Genomic DNA, 16,756 nt, shown 5'->3' with positions numbered 1-16,756 from the left:
AAGTAAATTCAAATATTTGTGAACAAATACTGAGTATGATAGTTTTATTTCCAAGCTACTTGTTTGTTCTTGTTATTATGTTTTCCTAACCTAAAGGCACCCTACAGACTTAAACACTGGAATGGGTATCTTACCCACTGAAATATGCTCCAGTCTAGGCACAGCTGTATTTGAAGTGAAGCATTAGCAAACTAATTTCTTCTTCAACATACAGTCTTTTCCAAGGTAGTTTCCATAGCTTCATAGCTGTACTACTTTCTGGCTACATAGCTGTAGCCAGAGATACTTATGATGCAACTCCAACTGCATACATCTCTTCATCTTTGTCAAAATACACCAGATTGATGATTTAATGGAGAATGCAAGATGTGAGAGAAAAATCTCTTGTTATATTGAATGTAATGAATAGTTCAATGAAATATTTTCAGCTTTACATTAATGCTCTTTTAGTGGTCTGGCTCATAGTGTGGTAAAGCTGACCTGAGTATGTGAAGCGAACTATGAATTTTAAACAAGTGCAAAAATAGAATTTCTAAGTAAACATTACAAAACTTCTGCTAAAAATCCATGTGTGCAATTTGTAGAAGCTAATTATTTCTCAACAGAGCAACAAATAGACTCTTTCTTCATTTTATTAATGCGCAGAAGTGACTGACTTGCTCAAGGCAACAAAAGAAACTGTTGTAAGAAGGGAAGCAGAATTCAGGCTTTCCTCAAATCCTTGATATTCGTTGCAGTTCATTACAGGTGGTAATGGGAATTGGTAAAGACAATTGCTTTAATTTCCAGGTTATGTTTACATGCAGCTTAAAAGGGATGCAAATGCTGAGTGAATCAAAATTTTAACATCCTTTTTGATAGGGAGCTTGCAAGATTTGTAACTTGACAATACTTTGTTTATTTTGTTGTTGAATTGTATTTCATGTAGAGAGATTATTTCTCACACTACTAATTTTCTAAGAAATGAAATGAAAAATACATGTTGATGTTTATTTTTTATGGTTAGCTCCATGGTGTAGGTGTTCATGATGTCTCTCATAATCAAGACAAAAATTTTATGCAAATTAATTTTTATGAGAAGAATCAGTACAAAAGAGTTTCAGTTCCTCTTTGTGCATCATAAGAAGAAAAGCAGTATTGTTTGAATGTATGACTGGACCTTCCCCATTCCTTTCTGCTTGCTCATTTTCTTCCTCCCCTCGCATGTGGAAAAAGTCTGTTTAAACAGAGTGAAACTAGGTCTCTGTAGCTTGACAAATTACCATTTTTTTCCAGAGTGTTTTTTTTTTTTTTTGTGATTCTTGAAAACCATACTGTAACTCTTGGAGATGTTTTTACAGTACATAGGCATGCTTTTTGCAGTTCTGCTATTGGATTTATGGATGCTTTTGTCAGGATGCCACCATGGAAACCTAAAAATTATATGCTTAATTTATTAATGCAGTTGGAATACAAGTCCTAGAATACACATAGAGGTTACTTAGCATTAGCCCTAGGTCATTCAACAAAGTTTTAAACTACTGGGAAAAAAAGTGGAAATAGAAAAAAGTTCCTAAATAGCCATATTATAACCATAGTAAATACATTAAATTTAATCACCTTCATTGCAATATATAATATGTAGGCTACATTTCTATTTCAGAATTTCAGAAAACCTTAATAGTTCCAACTAGTAAAAAGAACAATATGGGAAAAGTTGGTGGATTTTTGAGTTCTTTTCTCAATGTTGTGGAAAAAAAATACATATTTGGTTTCATTTTTTAAAAGCAAGGTTCATATAGAACCTGACATTGTGAATCTTTCAGCAGCACCTCAAGCAAAAGAGAAACAACACAGCAGAATGAGACAAAGGGAAGAAAAATATATTGATAGATTATAATTCTCTGAACTCATGAAAAACAGGATTCCAGAGAACTGGAGGAGTCTGGGCTCCTTAAAAAAAAAAATTGCTAATTTTATATTTATTGCACTTGGCTGCTGAAATTAAGTCATGATCTGTGCTTGCTTACACTGGAAAGGGAATGCCATCAAGCCTTGAGAATCCTCTGTGTATATAAAAGTATCTTTGGATGGTTAGTTATGGGGCTGGGGTGATTATTTCACAAAATCTTACCTTCAGTAAATAAATAATTTTGAAAACCACAAACAGGTGATCTGGGTATACTGTAGCTCTGCAGAAAATTTAAAGAGCTTGTTAATTCATTATGCTGGGATTCCAGTACAAAAGCTGATGAGATTCCAAGCCAAGAAACTCAGCTGGAGCTGAAATGAAATGTAAAACAATTGTGTCACTGTTTCACAGCCTAGTTTCAGCATTTTTAAGAAAATTGTAAGGAATTTTGAATTCTAGGTTATTACCGCTGCATGAGAAAATTATTTAATTTATTAATTTTGTAGCATTCTTTCCCATTCCCTCAAAAATATTTTTTTTTCAGTTATATTATGTACATTCTAACCATAGAATTTAAAACCTCTGTTGATTTAAATGTTCTTTTATAGCAGGCTGAAATCCTTTTATCTGGCACTACTGTTGAAAGCGATGCACAAATACTGAGAGTGGATATCTTAAACTGTTTCTAATACTTTAGTCTTTGATAAAGAATATTTTAAATATTTGCTTTGCTAAAAGAATAGTTACAATGCTTTTATGATATTTGGGCACTTTAAAGACCTAAGGAGAGTTAACTTAAACAAAACTACTTTTATGTGTAATACAGTTTTAACACTGGCCAGTTGCACAATGAGCAAATCAAACATTTGAGCATAATCTTTTGATACATATACCTGATTTAAAAGTGGATTCCTCATTTGTGAATTTGCCTCTTGCAGGCACTGCTATTACTGGTGGTTAGCACTCCTAACACTTTTTTGGGTTGTTTTTGACATTGCCAGACTTTAACCCTTTGGGTTCATGTCTTCCGTGGCCAGTGTTGACCACGGCTTTGCACTGGTACAGGAGCAAGTAGAGACCCTGAACTGTGCAGTGAGGAAGTTAGAAGCTGAAACTGGGAATGGCTTGGAGAGAAAATGGGAGCAGTGCAAGTGACACAAGTATGTGGCAAAGGGTTGCAGATATCGGACATGTAATCCTAGTGCAGAGAAGGAAATCTGAATGTGCCTTGAGAACCAGATGAGGGCAACAGGAAAGTGCAAGGGGCAGAATAAAGGAATAAATGCATTAACGGCTTAAATATGGGCATGAATTTACAAGTAATTTCTCACAGCTGAGATACCAAGGACAGTGGAAACACATTTTCCTCACTGCCTCATCATCAAAAGTTGCTTAGTAATTTTTACAACAGCTTTCCCAAAATCCTAGCTTGGCTACAATTTGCCCAAGCTGCAAATAATTGGTAACAGTGTTACAAGTAATATTCGGCAGCCTCACCTTCAGACAGCATTATGAGTGTTGTACGTAACTATTTCACTCATATTATGTATAATAAACTTCTGGTTTTGTTCACTTTCTTTTCTGAAGCTGTTTTTTTTTTTTTTTCGGTTGACACCAAAACCAGTGAAAAATACAGCATTCAAGCAATGGTTTCCTATAATTTTTATTTCATGTTTATTTCCTATCATTTTTGTTTCCTATCATTATTATTTAAACAATAGCATATGCAATGTTTACTCTTGAATCTCACCTTCTTTTCACCAGTTTTCACACATTTAATTTTATTTCCATGCATATTAGCCACACAATATTGCAGTATGAGTTACAAACATGAAATACAGCAAAAGAAAGATCTGGCACCTTAAGATGTTTTTTGTCTTCCAAAAACCTGTCAGGTGTTCATTTGCATGTGTCAGAAATTGTGCCATAAAACCAGAGTGTATTTATTAAAGTCCAGTAAAAATGCTCTAATAACAATACTTGATTTTACTCTGCTTTGTAGCCTTTTTTATTAGTAAATTGTATTGTTAATTAAAAGGTATTTAGGCATTTTTTTCCTAAAGGTAGCATGTGAATTTTTTTCTGGGAGATAAAAAGACTTACATGGGAAACAATTCTGATATTTATTATAGCAATATTTTTAATAGTAGACCATTTAATTATTAATCAGCGGAAGTGTTTGCATAACTCATAGTCTTGTGTAGTTGAAGATCAATGTGAATTTCTTTTAAAATATCTCTTTTGCTAGCTCTACACACATATATGTTCTGTTCTCCCATATTTTTTTGTTCCCTTTCAAGCACTGGCTGTTAAATAAGCAATTACTAGTTGTTCCATCTGACATTATTGATACAGGTGAATGTATACACAGTAAATGACATCAGTTCTTTTAACTGAACTTAATTCAAATGAAGAAGCAGGAATCAGCCATATATTCTGAATTGACTGGATCCTTAGCCTTTAAAGCAGTATTAAATAAAGTAGATCAGAACCTTAAAAACATGACTAGATTGAAAAATACGTATGATCTTTGTACATGCTGTGGGATATATTGAACCTTATTATTCTTATAGCTCATTATGTATTCTAGTTGTTCTAGATGCAATTATGACTTGGCTAAGCTGCACTTAGTTTCTTGTTTGGTATTACTTTCCCAAAGTTCCTCTTGGTTCTTACTTATTTGTGGTTTGATTTGGGTTAAAAAAATTGGCACTGTCTAGCCTTTTATGAAGAGTTTGTAAAGCAAATACTGTTTTCCATATTCTGATTCATGTATATGTTAAAATGTAGATTACTGCATATTTGTAATAACTTGTTCAGCTTCTATGGATCCAGAACGTGACGGTATAACAATTGTTCTAATGAGATAGCTTATATTCAGACAGGTAAGGAAATGATTCTTCAAGTTGAACAGAAGAGATCTTTGAAAGTATGAATTTCTAGATCTTTGTTGTCTGATATGTTGCTTTTTAGCTTTTCAAATCGACCCTCTGTGGTTTTGGGTTGATGTTTTATATCATGCTGTGTGGTGGCAATTTTTTTACCAATACAAATTTGAAAGGAGATGTTAAGGAAAGCCAAAGTTTTCAAGTGTTTATACATAGTAGTTGCAGTAATTCCTATTTTGTATGATTTTAGCAGATGCTGAAAAGGAAGAAGCAGGGTCGTCTTCTGTCCATAGTGGAACAGCTCCATCATCATCATCTACATATGAATCTAACAATACACCAACTAGTAATTACACTGGCATACATATACCACCAGGTGCCCATGCACCAGCCAACACTCCAGCTGAAGTACCTCATAACACAGGTATGTCCAAATCACACCTGAGAAATCCATGCCTTTAATGGGAGATGAATTTTTGCCCAAACTTTAATTCATCACATAGAAAGTAAAATAGCATAATATTGTGTGACAAAAGCGTCTTCATAAGCTAAAATCATAAAAATGTCACTGGAAATATTTTTAATGTTTTCTTAAAATATGGCAGTCATAGTTTGGAGCACTTTTACAGAAGACATATATGGACCAAGGTAGTGACTGTTCCTGCAGACAGAATTTATTTGTCTTTTCTTAAATCAGTAAAATGATGTTGTATTGCAACGTCTGTACTGTAAAGCACAATTTTGAGTCTTTCAGTTTGTAGGTGGAATTGTATTACTTCATTTCATACGTAGCTTTCCCTGTGCCGATAGGTTGCTGTTCTTCATGCGAGAGCTTATCAACATTGTTGAAATTGCTACAACCCTATAGCAATATAGCTGATGTACCAATCATACTGGTTTGGTTTGGCTTCTGCCTGTTTTCCCCAGTGCTTTAGTGCGATTGACTTCAGATGTTATCATTAATGGGAATTTGTCCCTATGGCTAAACATTGGCTAAATGTATTGGCTCCTACATCCTTCGTATTATTATGTATAGTATTTGGACCAAAAACCAAGTTCTTCAGAATTCCAGATGCTGTATTTATTAATTAAATACAGCATCTGGAATTCCTTCTCAGATGCTGTATTTATTAATTAAAAAAAAAAATTAAGTGATTAGTGAGTACAACTTTTTTATCTTATGGGACCTTTTTTAATAATCATAGAGTAGAATTATTAATTAATGATTAATAAGACTAAAAATTAATTTTTTTTTCAATCCTGGTGATCACTTATTATTCAGATACATTTTTATATTTCAAATGTACAAGATACTTTTTGTCACACAATCCCTCCTTTTCTTTTACTTTCTCTTTTTAAAAATGCTTCACCCTATGAAGAGTTCAGGATGCTGGTTTTTTCAGCTTTATCAAAGGGAAATCCTTCAGATAGGTGGGGGTTTTTTTGGATGTGGGAGGATCTGAAAATTAGGGAGTGCATACTTTGTTGGAATATATGAATTCCAATGTACATTACATAGTTTTAACCCCACCAATCATTCAGTGGAGTGATGGGATTTAGAAAAGTAATTATACCTTCCTCCTAGACAGCAATGTTGTAGAATTAACTTTATGCTAGTCTGGTATGTTATGGACATACTGCAGAAATACAGTTTTGGATCAAAGCAAATGAGTGTACTTAAAATGAGAATGCAGGTACAAGAATGCTTCACAGCATAAAGTGCAGTTTCTTCTTCTAGCAACATTGTTTCCCTTTTTAGCTTTTTTTATTCTCACTGATTGTTTTCAAAGGAATTAGGAAGGAGATCGTTTGCACGTGTGAGGTGACTGGCACTGGGCTTTAAAATATAATAATAAAGACTGGTTCTGATATTAGAATGTAGAATTTAAGTTTGAAATATAAAGGGTTACTCACACTTTTGTTTAGCAGGCTTTCTGCAATACTTTTGGGTAACCAGCGTCTCTTGGACTAGTATTTTCTTACTTTTTTAATGCCTGAAATTAAATTTCTGTGAAATCCTGTACTGGTAAAATGGATGACAGTCTGTACATTCTTCTGTTTTATTTTATAAAGCAGTCATATTTGAAGTGAAAGCATTTAAATTATTTGTTACACAGTTTCAGAATTAGTATGCTATCAGCTGTTTAATTTGAAAATCATAAGGTGTATCTGTTCTGTGTACAGAACAGGTAAGGTTTTTTGCTTACTTTTAAAGTCAATAAATAAAAATAATCCAAGTTCATTTTTTTGTATTGGTTTGCAGGAGTGACAAGTAACACCATTCAGCCTGCTCCTCAGAATATTCCTCTGGTTGATCCTTCCCTTTACAGTGCTCAGTCTGCTGGTAAGCTTGTGGCATTTGTATTGTTGTACATGGACATACTGTGTCCTCTGTGTCTCCCCTGCCCTGAAGGAAGAAGTTTGAGAAATATTGTCACTATTATCTGAACACAATCCATTTTAAAAGGAATGGTCAACATCTAAACATTGTTGCTAAGATGTTAGTAGTTTCTGAAGGCTGTTACAATATAGTGTTGTCTGTCTGGCTGCTTTGAACTAATGACCTAGCATTGCATGAGGCTTTTTATTATTTATATTGTTGCTTCTCGGGTGCAGTTCTTACATATTTTGCAAAGCCTATATTCCTGATAGAATTCGTAAATTGCATTATTTGTAATTAATATACATTCCCTTTACTTAAAATTTATTCTACGGGCTCAGGATGTAAGTTACTTATTAATTTCATAAAATAATTCATAAAACATTCAAATTATGTTTTTGTACAGAATAATAGTGTGCTTCCTGACTGGAAGTAGTACTTGTGTTAAATGAAACAATCAATTTGTAAGGTACTGCTAATGATGTTTTTTGATGTACCATTTAATCAAGGCTTTTATCTTCTAAGATGTCATCTGTCTTTGATGTTGAAATCACTGATAACTATATCATATGTATTTTATGTCTGCTCTCATATTCCATGCTTTGAAGTATACACATACACATAAGGGCTAACCTGGGGGAAACCCTGGCTTGTGAAAGAATAGTAACTGACAATAAAGCTGGAATCATCCTAGATTTTCATTTGAACACTCATCTACATATGGACAAAGAGTTAGCTATTTTCTAAGAATTTTACTGTCCATGGAAAAGAGAAAAGAGTGTAAAAAAATAAAACCCTTACATTACATCTGTTTGTAATAATCAAATTTTTGTTGGCAGTGTAACATGGATGTTGAATGAGGAGGAGGTCTAAGAGTCCTGGTAGAAAATCTGTTCATATTCTCCCCTACAGTTTATCCTCATCAGGGAAACCTGATAGTATATATTAGTATACAATATTATACATAATTGCTATATTACGTTCTAGTACTAACAACAGTAAAACATTGCCTGTTATGACTACAAAGTTTAGATAGGTATGTTCTTGTATTTTATGACTTACAGATACTCAGTTACTTTATTATGTCATTGAAGACTGTGTCTTTGTTAAAATAGCTTTACTGAAAAAGCATTTTTGCTTCAGTCAAATGCTATAGGAGGAATTCAATACTTGTTTTTAATCTGCTGACATAAAAAATGCTTAAGGATATTTCCATTCTAATATATTAGCCATTTTTACAGACGATGTCTTAAAAATAGCAAAATTTGCCATTGAGAGACATATTAACCTTCAGTATTCTCTTGAAGAGCAAATGATACTATAGGTGCTACAGTTTTTCTGGCTTATTACTGTAATCACAGAATTACAGGATAGTCGAGCTGGAAGGGGCCCAGAAGGATTGAGTCCAACTGTGAAGTGAATGGCCCATGCAGGGATCAGCCCCACAACCTTGGCATTTTTAGCACCATGCCCTGGCCAGCTGAGCTGGCACTAATGTCTCTGAGGCAGTAACTCATTGTAAACAACACCTCAGACCTGTAGCTGTAACATTCTAACTTGGTGAGAGTTTCTGAGTTTTGGGGAGTGCTGTAGGGGTTTTGGTAGCTCCTCAACTGAAATGGCTCAAAGCTTTACTTAAGCCTTGTCATAGTAATTGCTAGTTGGAAGACAAATTTTGTGGTGTTAGGAAGAAAAGGTTTCATTTTTAACTAGCTTATCATGATCTTCTAGACAGTCATTGTGCCAGGTTTTATGGTAACTACTCTGAAAATTTTAATCATCATTTCTTGGTTTGAATGTTTGCTTCTGGTTGTCATAATGTCAAAATGTCATAATTTTGACTGAAACTTAAACTTTTTTTAAGTTTACGACGTTCTATTATTCAATATCTGAATTGTGTGAGTGCATTGCTCCCTTTTACCACCTATCTGAGATAAGTTGATTTAATAAGTACATAAATAAGAAGGAATTAACTGTGTTTATGAGAATGCTTGATAAGTAGTATTGTGTAATTAAGAGATTAAGACCCTTGCTAAGCACCATGATAAATCTCTTAACTTGATCTAACCTGAGTATTTGCATGCCTGCATTCCTCATCTGCACATCTGTTGTGTTTCTACAAGTTTGGGTCTTGTAACAGCTCAAAGTATTACATTCTTATAAGGGAGTGCTGCAGAAGTGCATGCAAAGAGATGATAAAGGTCATACAGGTTCTTGGTTTGAAAGCTTAGAAAACACTGTCAATTATGCAGGGTGCAGGGGATGTGTCAGCAGAGGTACAGTGAGAGTTTTCTTTGCATGTGTGGAGTTAAAAAGCTTGAGAGTGACAGTAATGTCCTTGCCTGTCACTGTCTTGTGCATTCTTCTTGTGCTGCTGAGGGGTCTTTTCTATGCTAACAGCAGCTTTGTTCTCTAACCCATAACTAGATGGAAAAATGCCTGTATCTGTTAGGGGATGTACAAAACTATAGGAGCCATGAGCCCTTTCCTGTTACTGACATATCTAGGCTAGATCCTTGCTGTGTATTGAGGTGTGTACCATTCCTGTGCAACTGAGGTTTCCTTTGCACGGGAAGGAGGGATCAATGTTGCCCTCCATCCAGTAGGTCCACAGAGTGCAAGTGCAAGATAGATTTGTTCCAGGATTTAGACACAGTGCCTGTGTCCATGCTAGCCAAGTTATACATGCTTACAAATATTTGGCACAGAGAACAGCTGGCACAGAACCTCTCACATTAATATTATTAAACTTCTAAACCTAAACAAGGTAGCTTGTTAAGACTGCTCATATTGAATGGTCTGTAGCTTGCTCTGACCACAAGTCATGCCCAGGAATTGTTTGGGAAAGTGCTAGTTTGCATGGGCCAAAACCATACTGGAATCTGTTCCAGCAGTTTGACACTGCAGACAGTCAAGTTTGAGTGCTGAGACGCCTTTCTTGGCAACGTTGAATATGGTAGTATAGGCATAGTCAAACAGGATATTCCACATATTCCTTCAAGACTCTTTCTTATAGTAAGGTGAAATATATATTTTAAAGATAAATGCTTTGCTTCCCATAACATGGGGGAAGCCTGATTAATGCTGTTATGGGAGAAAAATTTTTGATAGAGAGGAGTAGCATATTTTATCAAAGGAAGTTAAAGGAATAGTGTTCTTTGATTTTTAGTTAGCATACATCTTTCAGTAGTTGTCCTGTCCTGTGGGAACAGGTTTCAGAGTTTAACACTGACTTTTGAAAGTGTCAAAGCCTTTTCGTGTAAGCATGAGTTAATGTGTCTGACAACAGAATGTAGAATTATGCAGCAACTTCGTGTACATGTGTGTGCACTTCTCTGGTATAGTTGTCTTAAAAATTTATTACCCCTAGATTTTGCTAACACTAAAGGCATTCACAGTTGTGCTATACAGATTTTACAAGATCTTCTTATGTTGCCATATTGTCCCTTTCACAGGTGGCATAGTATAAAGAAGGCATTTGTCCATTGTATTTGTATGTAGAATGTTTGATATTCTACACACAAAGTAGAAATAATAATTTGACATTGAATGCGTTTTCATGATCTTAAAAATAAATCCTTTAGTACATACATTTCAAATATTTCAAGTGATTTAATGGTAAAAAGAGTATCATGTTTCAAAAACCATTTGCTACCTTTTCCATCACTGTTTTTATGTATCAGTTTGTATGACTGAAATGTTCTTAAATCATCTGCCTTATATTTGGGCATTGTGAAAAGGAAAAAATATCTGAATGGTAGAAAAGGATTATTTAATTATTTAAGGGAAAAGATATATCTATGTAAAATGCACATTACTTTTATTCTAAAACTGTTATTTTTTCCCAAAATTATTTCAGCAGCTCTTGTCAAATCGGTTTCACTTTGTGTTTCTCTTAAACTAAAAGAATCATGCTTGTTGTTACAGATTCCATATCCCTGTTATGTTCCACTAATATAACTACAGTCCTAAAAATTTCAGATTACCAGAGGAAGCAGGTTTATTTCAGAATAAATACAGTGTACCTTTTGTATCTCAGTGTTGTTGGGCTTTTTTAGAGCAAAGAGTCACTGGATACTTGAGGTTGGAAAGGACTTCAGGACGTGGTCCAACCCTTCTGCTCAAGGAAGGGTCATGTACAACCAGTCACTCGGGACCATGTCTTTTGTGTTTCCCCCTGCCTGTGCACTCTCCCTGTGGTTTAATTTCCTGCATGAAGGAGTTTGAGAAAAAATGTTACTGCTAGTTCGAAAAATAGGTTTTGAATCTCTCTAGGGACAGACAGCACAACCTCTCTGGGCAACCTGTCCCAGACCCTGGTCACCCTCAGAGTAAAACTATTTCCTGATGTTGAGACAGGATCCTCCTGTGCTTCAGCCTCTGGTCTTGTCACTGGGCATCACTGAAAAAAGCCTGGCTCTGTCCTTTTAATACACTCTATTCAGGTATTTATATCCTTGATACAAGATCCCCCTGAGCTCTCTCTTGTCTAGGCTGAACAGTCCCAGCTTTCTTGGACATTTCTCGTGCTCCATGCCCTTAGTCGTCTTTGTGGCCCTTTGCTGGACTGTCTCCAGGATGTCAGTCTGTCTCTCTTGTGCTGAGGAACCCAGAACTGGACATGGCACTCAACATGTACCTGAAAGTGTCAGGATCATTTCCATCCGCCTGCTGGCAATACTCTTCCTAATGCAGGACAGGATGCCATTGGCACTCTAGCCACAAGGACGGATTATTGGCTCATGGGCAGATCAGTACCCACCAGGACCCCCAGGGCATTTCCTCCTAAACTGCTTGACCTTTGAATATGTAAATTGAAGTAGGTTAATAGCTCTTGTGATTATACCTTTGATGTAAGTACAGTCATTGCAGTTAAGTTTTATGTTATTTGTAAAACTTCAGAACAGAGAGCTGGTTTGTTTCTATTTTGCTTTTCCATTGTGAGGTATTGGCTTCAATAGGAGCTCAGGCTACAGAGCACATCAAAAGATCAACCCTCTTACTGTATAAACTTTGGTTTATAAATTTGAAACTAATAATTTTTTTCCCCTCACATTTTGTCATAATAGCATCTGAGGTAGATTTCATAATAAATAAGGCTTTATGCCAGCAAAACATTAATAGAGCTCATACTGTAAAAATAAGATTAGACGGGTGAATTTAGGCTTGCTTCCAATAAATTATTTGAATACTGGACTGATGCCTTGGCCAGTTTTTAAAGAATGATTTTGTAGTTTCTTTTGGCATCATAGCATAAAGCTACTTTGAGGGAAACTTGGTCTTTTTAATTTCTTAGAGATGTTCAGTAATGTGGTCACAGATTGACCCCAGATGCTTTTAGTCTGTGATTTTCCTGAGGTACAAAATACCCAAGGTGTGTGTCTGTGTTTGTGCACTCCCTCGTGTGTATTTACTCACATGTGTATGTATTTTAAGGGATTTAATGTGGCTTTACTTACTAAGCATAAAACTAATATACGTTGCAATCATAATGAGCCCACCAAGTTTTTATGTCCCTCAATGGTTATATTTATTTATTGAAAGTGGAGTTCTAGAGCATATTTTTAAAAATTATGAAATTAACCCTCAGAGTGCTTACCTTTCTGATTTTACTTGGGTAGGGTTGTTTTGAAAACCAGCAGACGAGGCTAATTTTTTAATATTCCCAGTTTTCCTTTTTATTTGTTCAAAAACTGTTCTTAAATAGTAAGACTGGGGGAAGGAAAAGCAAATATAATAGACATTTTTTGATAAGAATAGAGATTCTTTAGTAAACATTCTCACAGTATTGCTAACAGTTCTATTTTGAAAGAAAGGATCCAGCTGATGGAAATTGCGCCATAAAAAATGACTTTAAGTATGTTCATATAATTCATGTAGTTGCTTAAGAGTAAAATGTACTTCAAGAGCTAAATCTTTGTTTAACTAAATTTTATGTAAAATGTGTGGTGCATTTAAAAGCACATTTTCTCTCAATCTGTGAAATCTATTCAGTGCTTATACCAGATTGTGTGGGAAGTTATTAAATATATACATAATCTTTAGTGTTTTATATAATTATTTATCTCTGCCCATAGAAATCCATCATTTACAATTTGTTTTGAAAGAACCTGAGTAAAGATTTTATAATTTGTCCGTATTTGGACATATATAAATTTGTCCATCATTGGAGTGGCATGGGATTAGCTTTAAAACTCCCAGTGGATTTGTGGGTGGTAGGAGGTACAGTACCATAGCTCTGCTTTATTTTGCACCCACATCAGTGAAACTATTCACATATAAAATCTTCCCCCAGTTAGAGCTTAAGTCCCTGCTATGTCTTCTCCAAGACTTAATGCATGTGTTTGAGTACTACAGAATTCCTAAAGTTTTAATTTACAGCAAGAAAATACTCTGATTAAGAAGTAATATTTGGTTTATATTATATTATGGGAATATTTCTGGCTAGTGTTCTCCAGTATTACAAAAATGGGTGCATTTCATGACTTCAATCTTGTTTTCATCTTTCATAAAATTGGAAACAAAAATTATTTGGAATAACAGAAACATAAAATGTGTGAAAACACACCAGTGAGAAATGCTTCCATATTCTGAAAAGTTATTCCAGTTGAGAAGGAATTATTCGTAAAAGAAAGCAGAGTAATTATGCTGTAAACACAAAAAGCACTGTCCTTGTTTCTTGCAGGTTGTAACATGATTACAGCTAACTTAATGTCATATAAAAGCTCTCCTTTACTGTCTTAGATGAAGAACAAATCTTTCTCAAAGGTATTGGCTTACTTTTGAAAGGCACTGGGTCATGCAAATACCAGTCTTTAGAAAGGTCCTCACATTTTTCAATAGCAAAGAAGTTAAGCTTTATATGAATGGAAAGAAAAGAGAGCAGGGCAGAACAGAAGAAATGCTGTAGCTTGGTCTTCATAATATTACCACAATATTAGCCTGGTTTTCATAATATTGCCACAAGCATCAGTAAAACATAAAAATCATAAAAAAGGAAACTTAAGTCAGATTTCCTTTGTAGTAACTTTGTAATACTTATGTTTTTGCAGGAGAAGTCCGCTTGACTCCAGAGGACTTCGCCAGAGCTCAAAAATATTGCAAATATGCTGGCAGTGCATTGCAGTATGAAGATGTGAGCACTGCTGTGCAAAATCTACAGAAGGCCCTCAAGTTACTCATTACAGGGAGAGAATGAAGCTTTAATCCAACAGATTCATGTCTTTCGCCTAAAGAACTAACAGTTTATTACTGTACCTGTTAGGGAAGTGGAGTTACACAGAAATTGTCAATCCCATCACTCATGACTATGAAACCACTGCTTCAGCATCAGATTAGCAATTAATGGTACAGTCTAAATCTCTGTTTTCATTTTACAGACAGTGGAGCTTGAAACATGAATGCAGTGGCTTGATGTATGCAAAATATTGAAGAAAGTACTGTGAACACCACTCAAGAGTTAGAATTCATTTTGCAATATTTGGATTATCAGAACTGGAAAATGCTCACTGTAAAAAACTTGAGAATTAGGATGTTCTGTTAAAATTATTACTCCCGGTTTATTATTGCAAACAATTATTTAATAGGTATAATAGCTTTAAAATGGTAACTAAAATGGATGAGTGCTTTCCTCCTGAAATTAGAGGCTTAATATGAGAAGGTTGACAAGTCCACATTGGGAAGGACTTTTCTATACATAAATTATTTCAGTATTTGTATGATCTGAGACATAAGTCTAAGTTGAGGGAGTCTTGAGGACATTTGTATTTCATTTGAAAATGTGCTGGAAAAAAACATCTCTTGATACTTCAGAGGGAGTAATTTTGATGGTGTTCCAATTTAATACCCCACAGGTGTATGGACTACTACATGTATTCTTTATTATGGGTTCTTGCTCCTTCTGAACACTTAGAATTTTATGTATCTGTATGGGTAATTAAGAGAAAATACTAATATTTACCAACAATGATCCCAAAACTGGAGGCAGAGATTCTAAATAATTTGAACTTTCAGGAAGACCTATTAAAAGAACAAAACTGTTCCATCTTTTTAAGAGGCTGGAAAAATGCTTGTTCTTCTGCCACTAAAACACTATAGGTTCATCTCTGGTATTAGTGTCATAGAGCTTTGTATTTCCAACTAATATTTTTCCTGTCTGCTTTGTTGTGAAAACTTTTTGGACTTGAGATTTAATTAAAATATCTTGGAAACTGAATTTTGAGTCTTCATGAGGTCTACCACTGCAGTTATAGAGCTCTTCATTGTTAAAAATCCCCCCATCCTGTTTAAAAGAAAGAATATGCAGTCTTTTAACTGACATGACATAATTGAGTACACCATAAAGCATGTCTGATATATATAATAATTTTAATGGCATTTTATCTGATCTCTCTGTCTTTCCAAGCTGCTGGATCAAGTCCATGTTATTTATAGCTGCACTGCTTTGGAGTGACTAAAACAAGTCTTATATTCAAAGCAAAAAGATGAGGAAAAGAAAACAAAACAAGCATGAATTAAAGTTTAGCTGGTTGTATCCCTTAACGTGTGTAGTGTCTTTGACAGCAGATTTCACATGGATAATATGAAACTTAAACGATGCTTAAACACTGTAGTTGACTGAGACTTACTAGATAAAATGTGATAATTTTTGTGTTGCTTTCAGATGTGGTATAGCATGCTAATCTGGACAGTCACTTGGGTTAGATTTTAATCGCGTGGGGAAATTTAGAATAAAACTATCTGAAAGTTTTTTGACAGTAATGCTGTACAGACCTGAGCAGTAAGTCTGTATTTTGTACGGTGTTTCATGAAAGATAGATCTCTCACTTCAGTATTAATTACTGCAAAGTCTTCTGCATATATAGTTGTCAGTTTACCCTGTAGCATTGATATAAAGTATATATAGCATTGCTATAAAATTGTCAGAAGTTTCTTTCATTTCAGGATCATACTACTATTTTTAAAACCAGCTTCAACCCCCAGAAGTTTAGTTTTCCTATTTCTATTTATAAAATAATAAAAAAGAACTTTGGGGCTTTTGTATTACATGCAAAAATAAATAAGGTATAATGTTGTATTGATTTGAAGCTTTTGAATTAAAGTTGTTGGGGTTTTTTACAATGGAATTATCTGAAATGTAATACATAACTATGCTTGAAAATGAAAATGTAAGTATTTCTTAAAGGGTATAAAATATTTTCTGTTGGTCATTATTATATTGTATCTGTTGGTTCCTCTAGGAAACCAGGGAATCATCAGTAAAAAAGTTATAAGCAATGCAAAAGCCATAAGCCCATAAGCAGTTTGTTTGATGATTTGCCCATCTGCTGTCTTCTGCCTAGAAAAAAAATTAAAATAAGTGTTTCTAAGGGGAATGAAGATGAAAACAGTAACACAAAGGTTTAAAAATTTCTTAGATAAGCTAGCAAGACATTCTTTCTGGAAATAAATTAATAAATTTTAGAAGACTTACTATATAAAATTTCATGTAAAATGTAACATATCCTAATACCAACTTTCAGACCACATAACCTATTGCCTTTATTTTTCATCATTTTATGGAAAATAAATTCAATAGGTTATGTGGTCTGACATAAC

General features: G+C 34.5%; 1 protein-coding gene across 7 annotated transcripts in view; it reads left to right on the top strand.

Annotated features, from left to right (window-relative positions):
* VTA1 (vesicle trafficking 1) overlaps nucleotides 1-15,374 on the top strand; it is a 37,461-nt gene extending 22,087 nt beyond the window's left edge. For 4 of the 7 annotated variants that reach the window (XM_021553166.4, XM_085575293.1, XM_085575294.1 and 1 more), the window contains 3 exons: nucleotides 5,030-5,203; nucleotides 7,043-7,123; nucleotides 14,212-15,374. In XM_021553166.4, the coding sequence (XP_021408841.2) occupies nucleotides 5,030-5,203; nucleotides 7,043-7,123; nucleotides 14,212-14,357 (401 nt within the window). In that variant the 3' untranslated portion in view covers nucleotides 14,358-15,374. The remainder of the gene's footprint in view (nucleotides 1-5,029; nucleotides 5,204-7,042; nucleotides 7,124-14,211) is intronic. The other 3 variants (XM_021553167.4, XM_085575296.1, XM_085575297.1) reach the window with 1 other exon arrangement.
* Nucleotides 15,375-16,756: the final 1,382 nt, after the last annotated feature.

Source organism: Lonchura striata, chromosome 3 (assembly GCF_050655825.1).
Source record: "Lonchura striata isolate lonStrDom1 chromosome 3, ASM5065582v1, whole genome shotgun sequence".
In the NCBI taxonomy this organism is placed as follows: domain Eukaryota; kingdom Metazoa; phylum Chordata; class Aves; order Passeriformes; family Estrildidae; genus Lonchura; species Lonchura striata.
The sequence above is the reverse complement of the archived record's forward strand: the minus strand, read 5'-3'. Positions and strand labels throughout refer to the sequence as shown.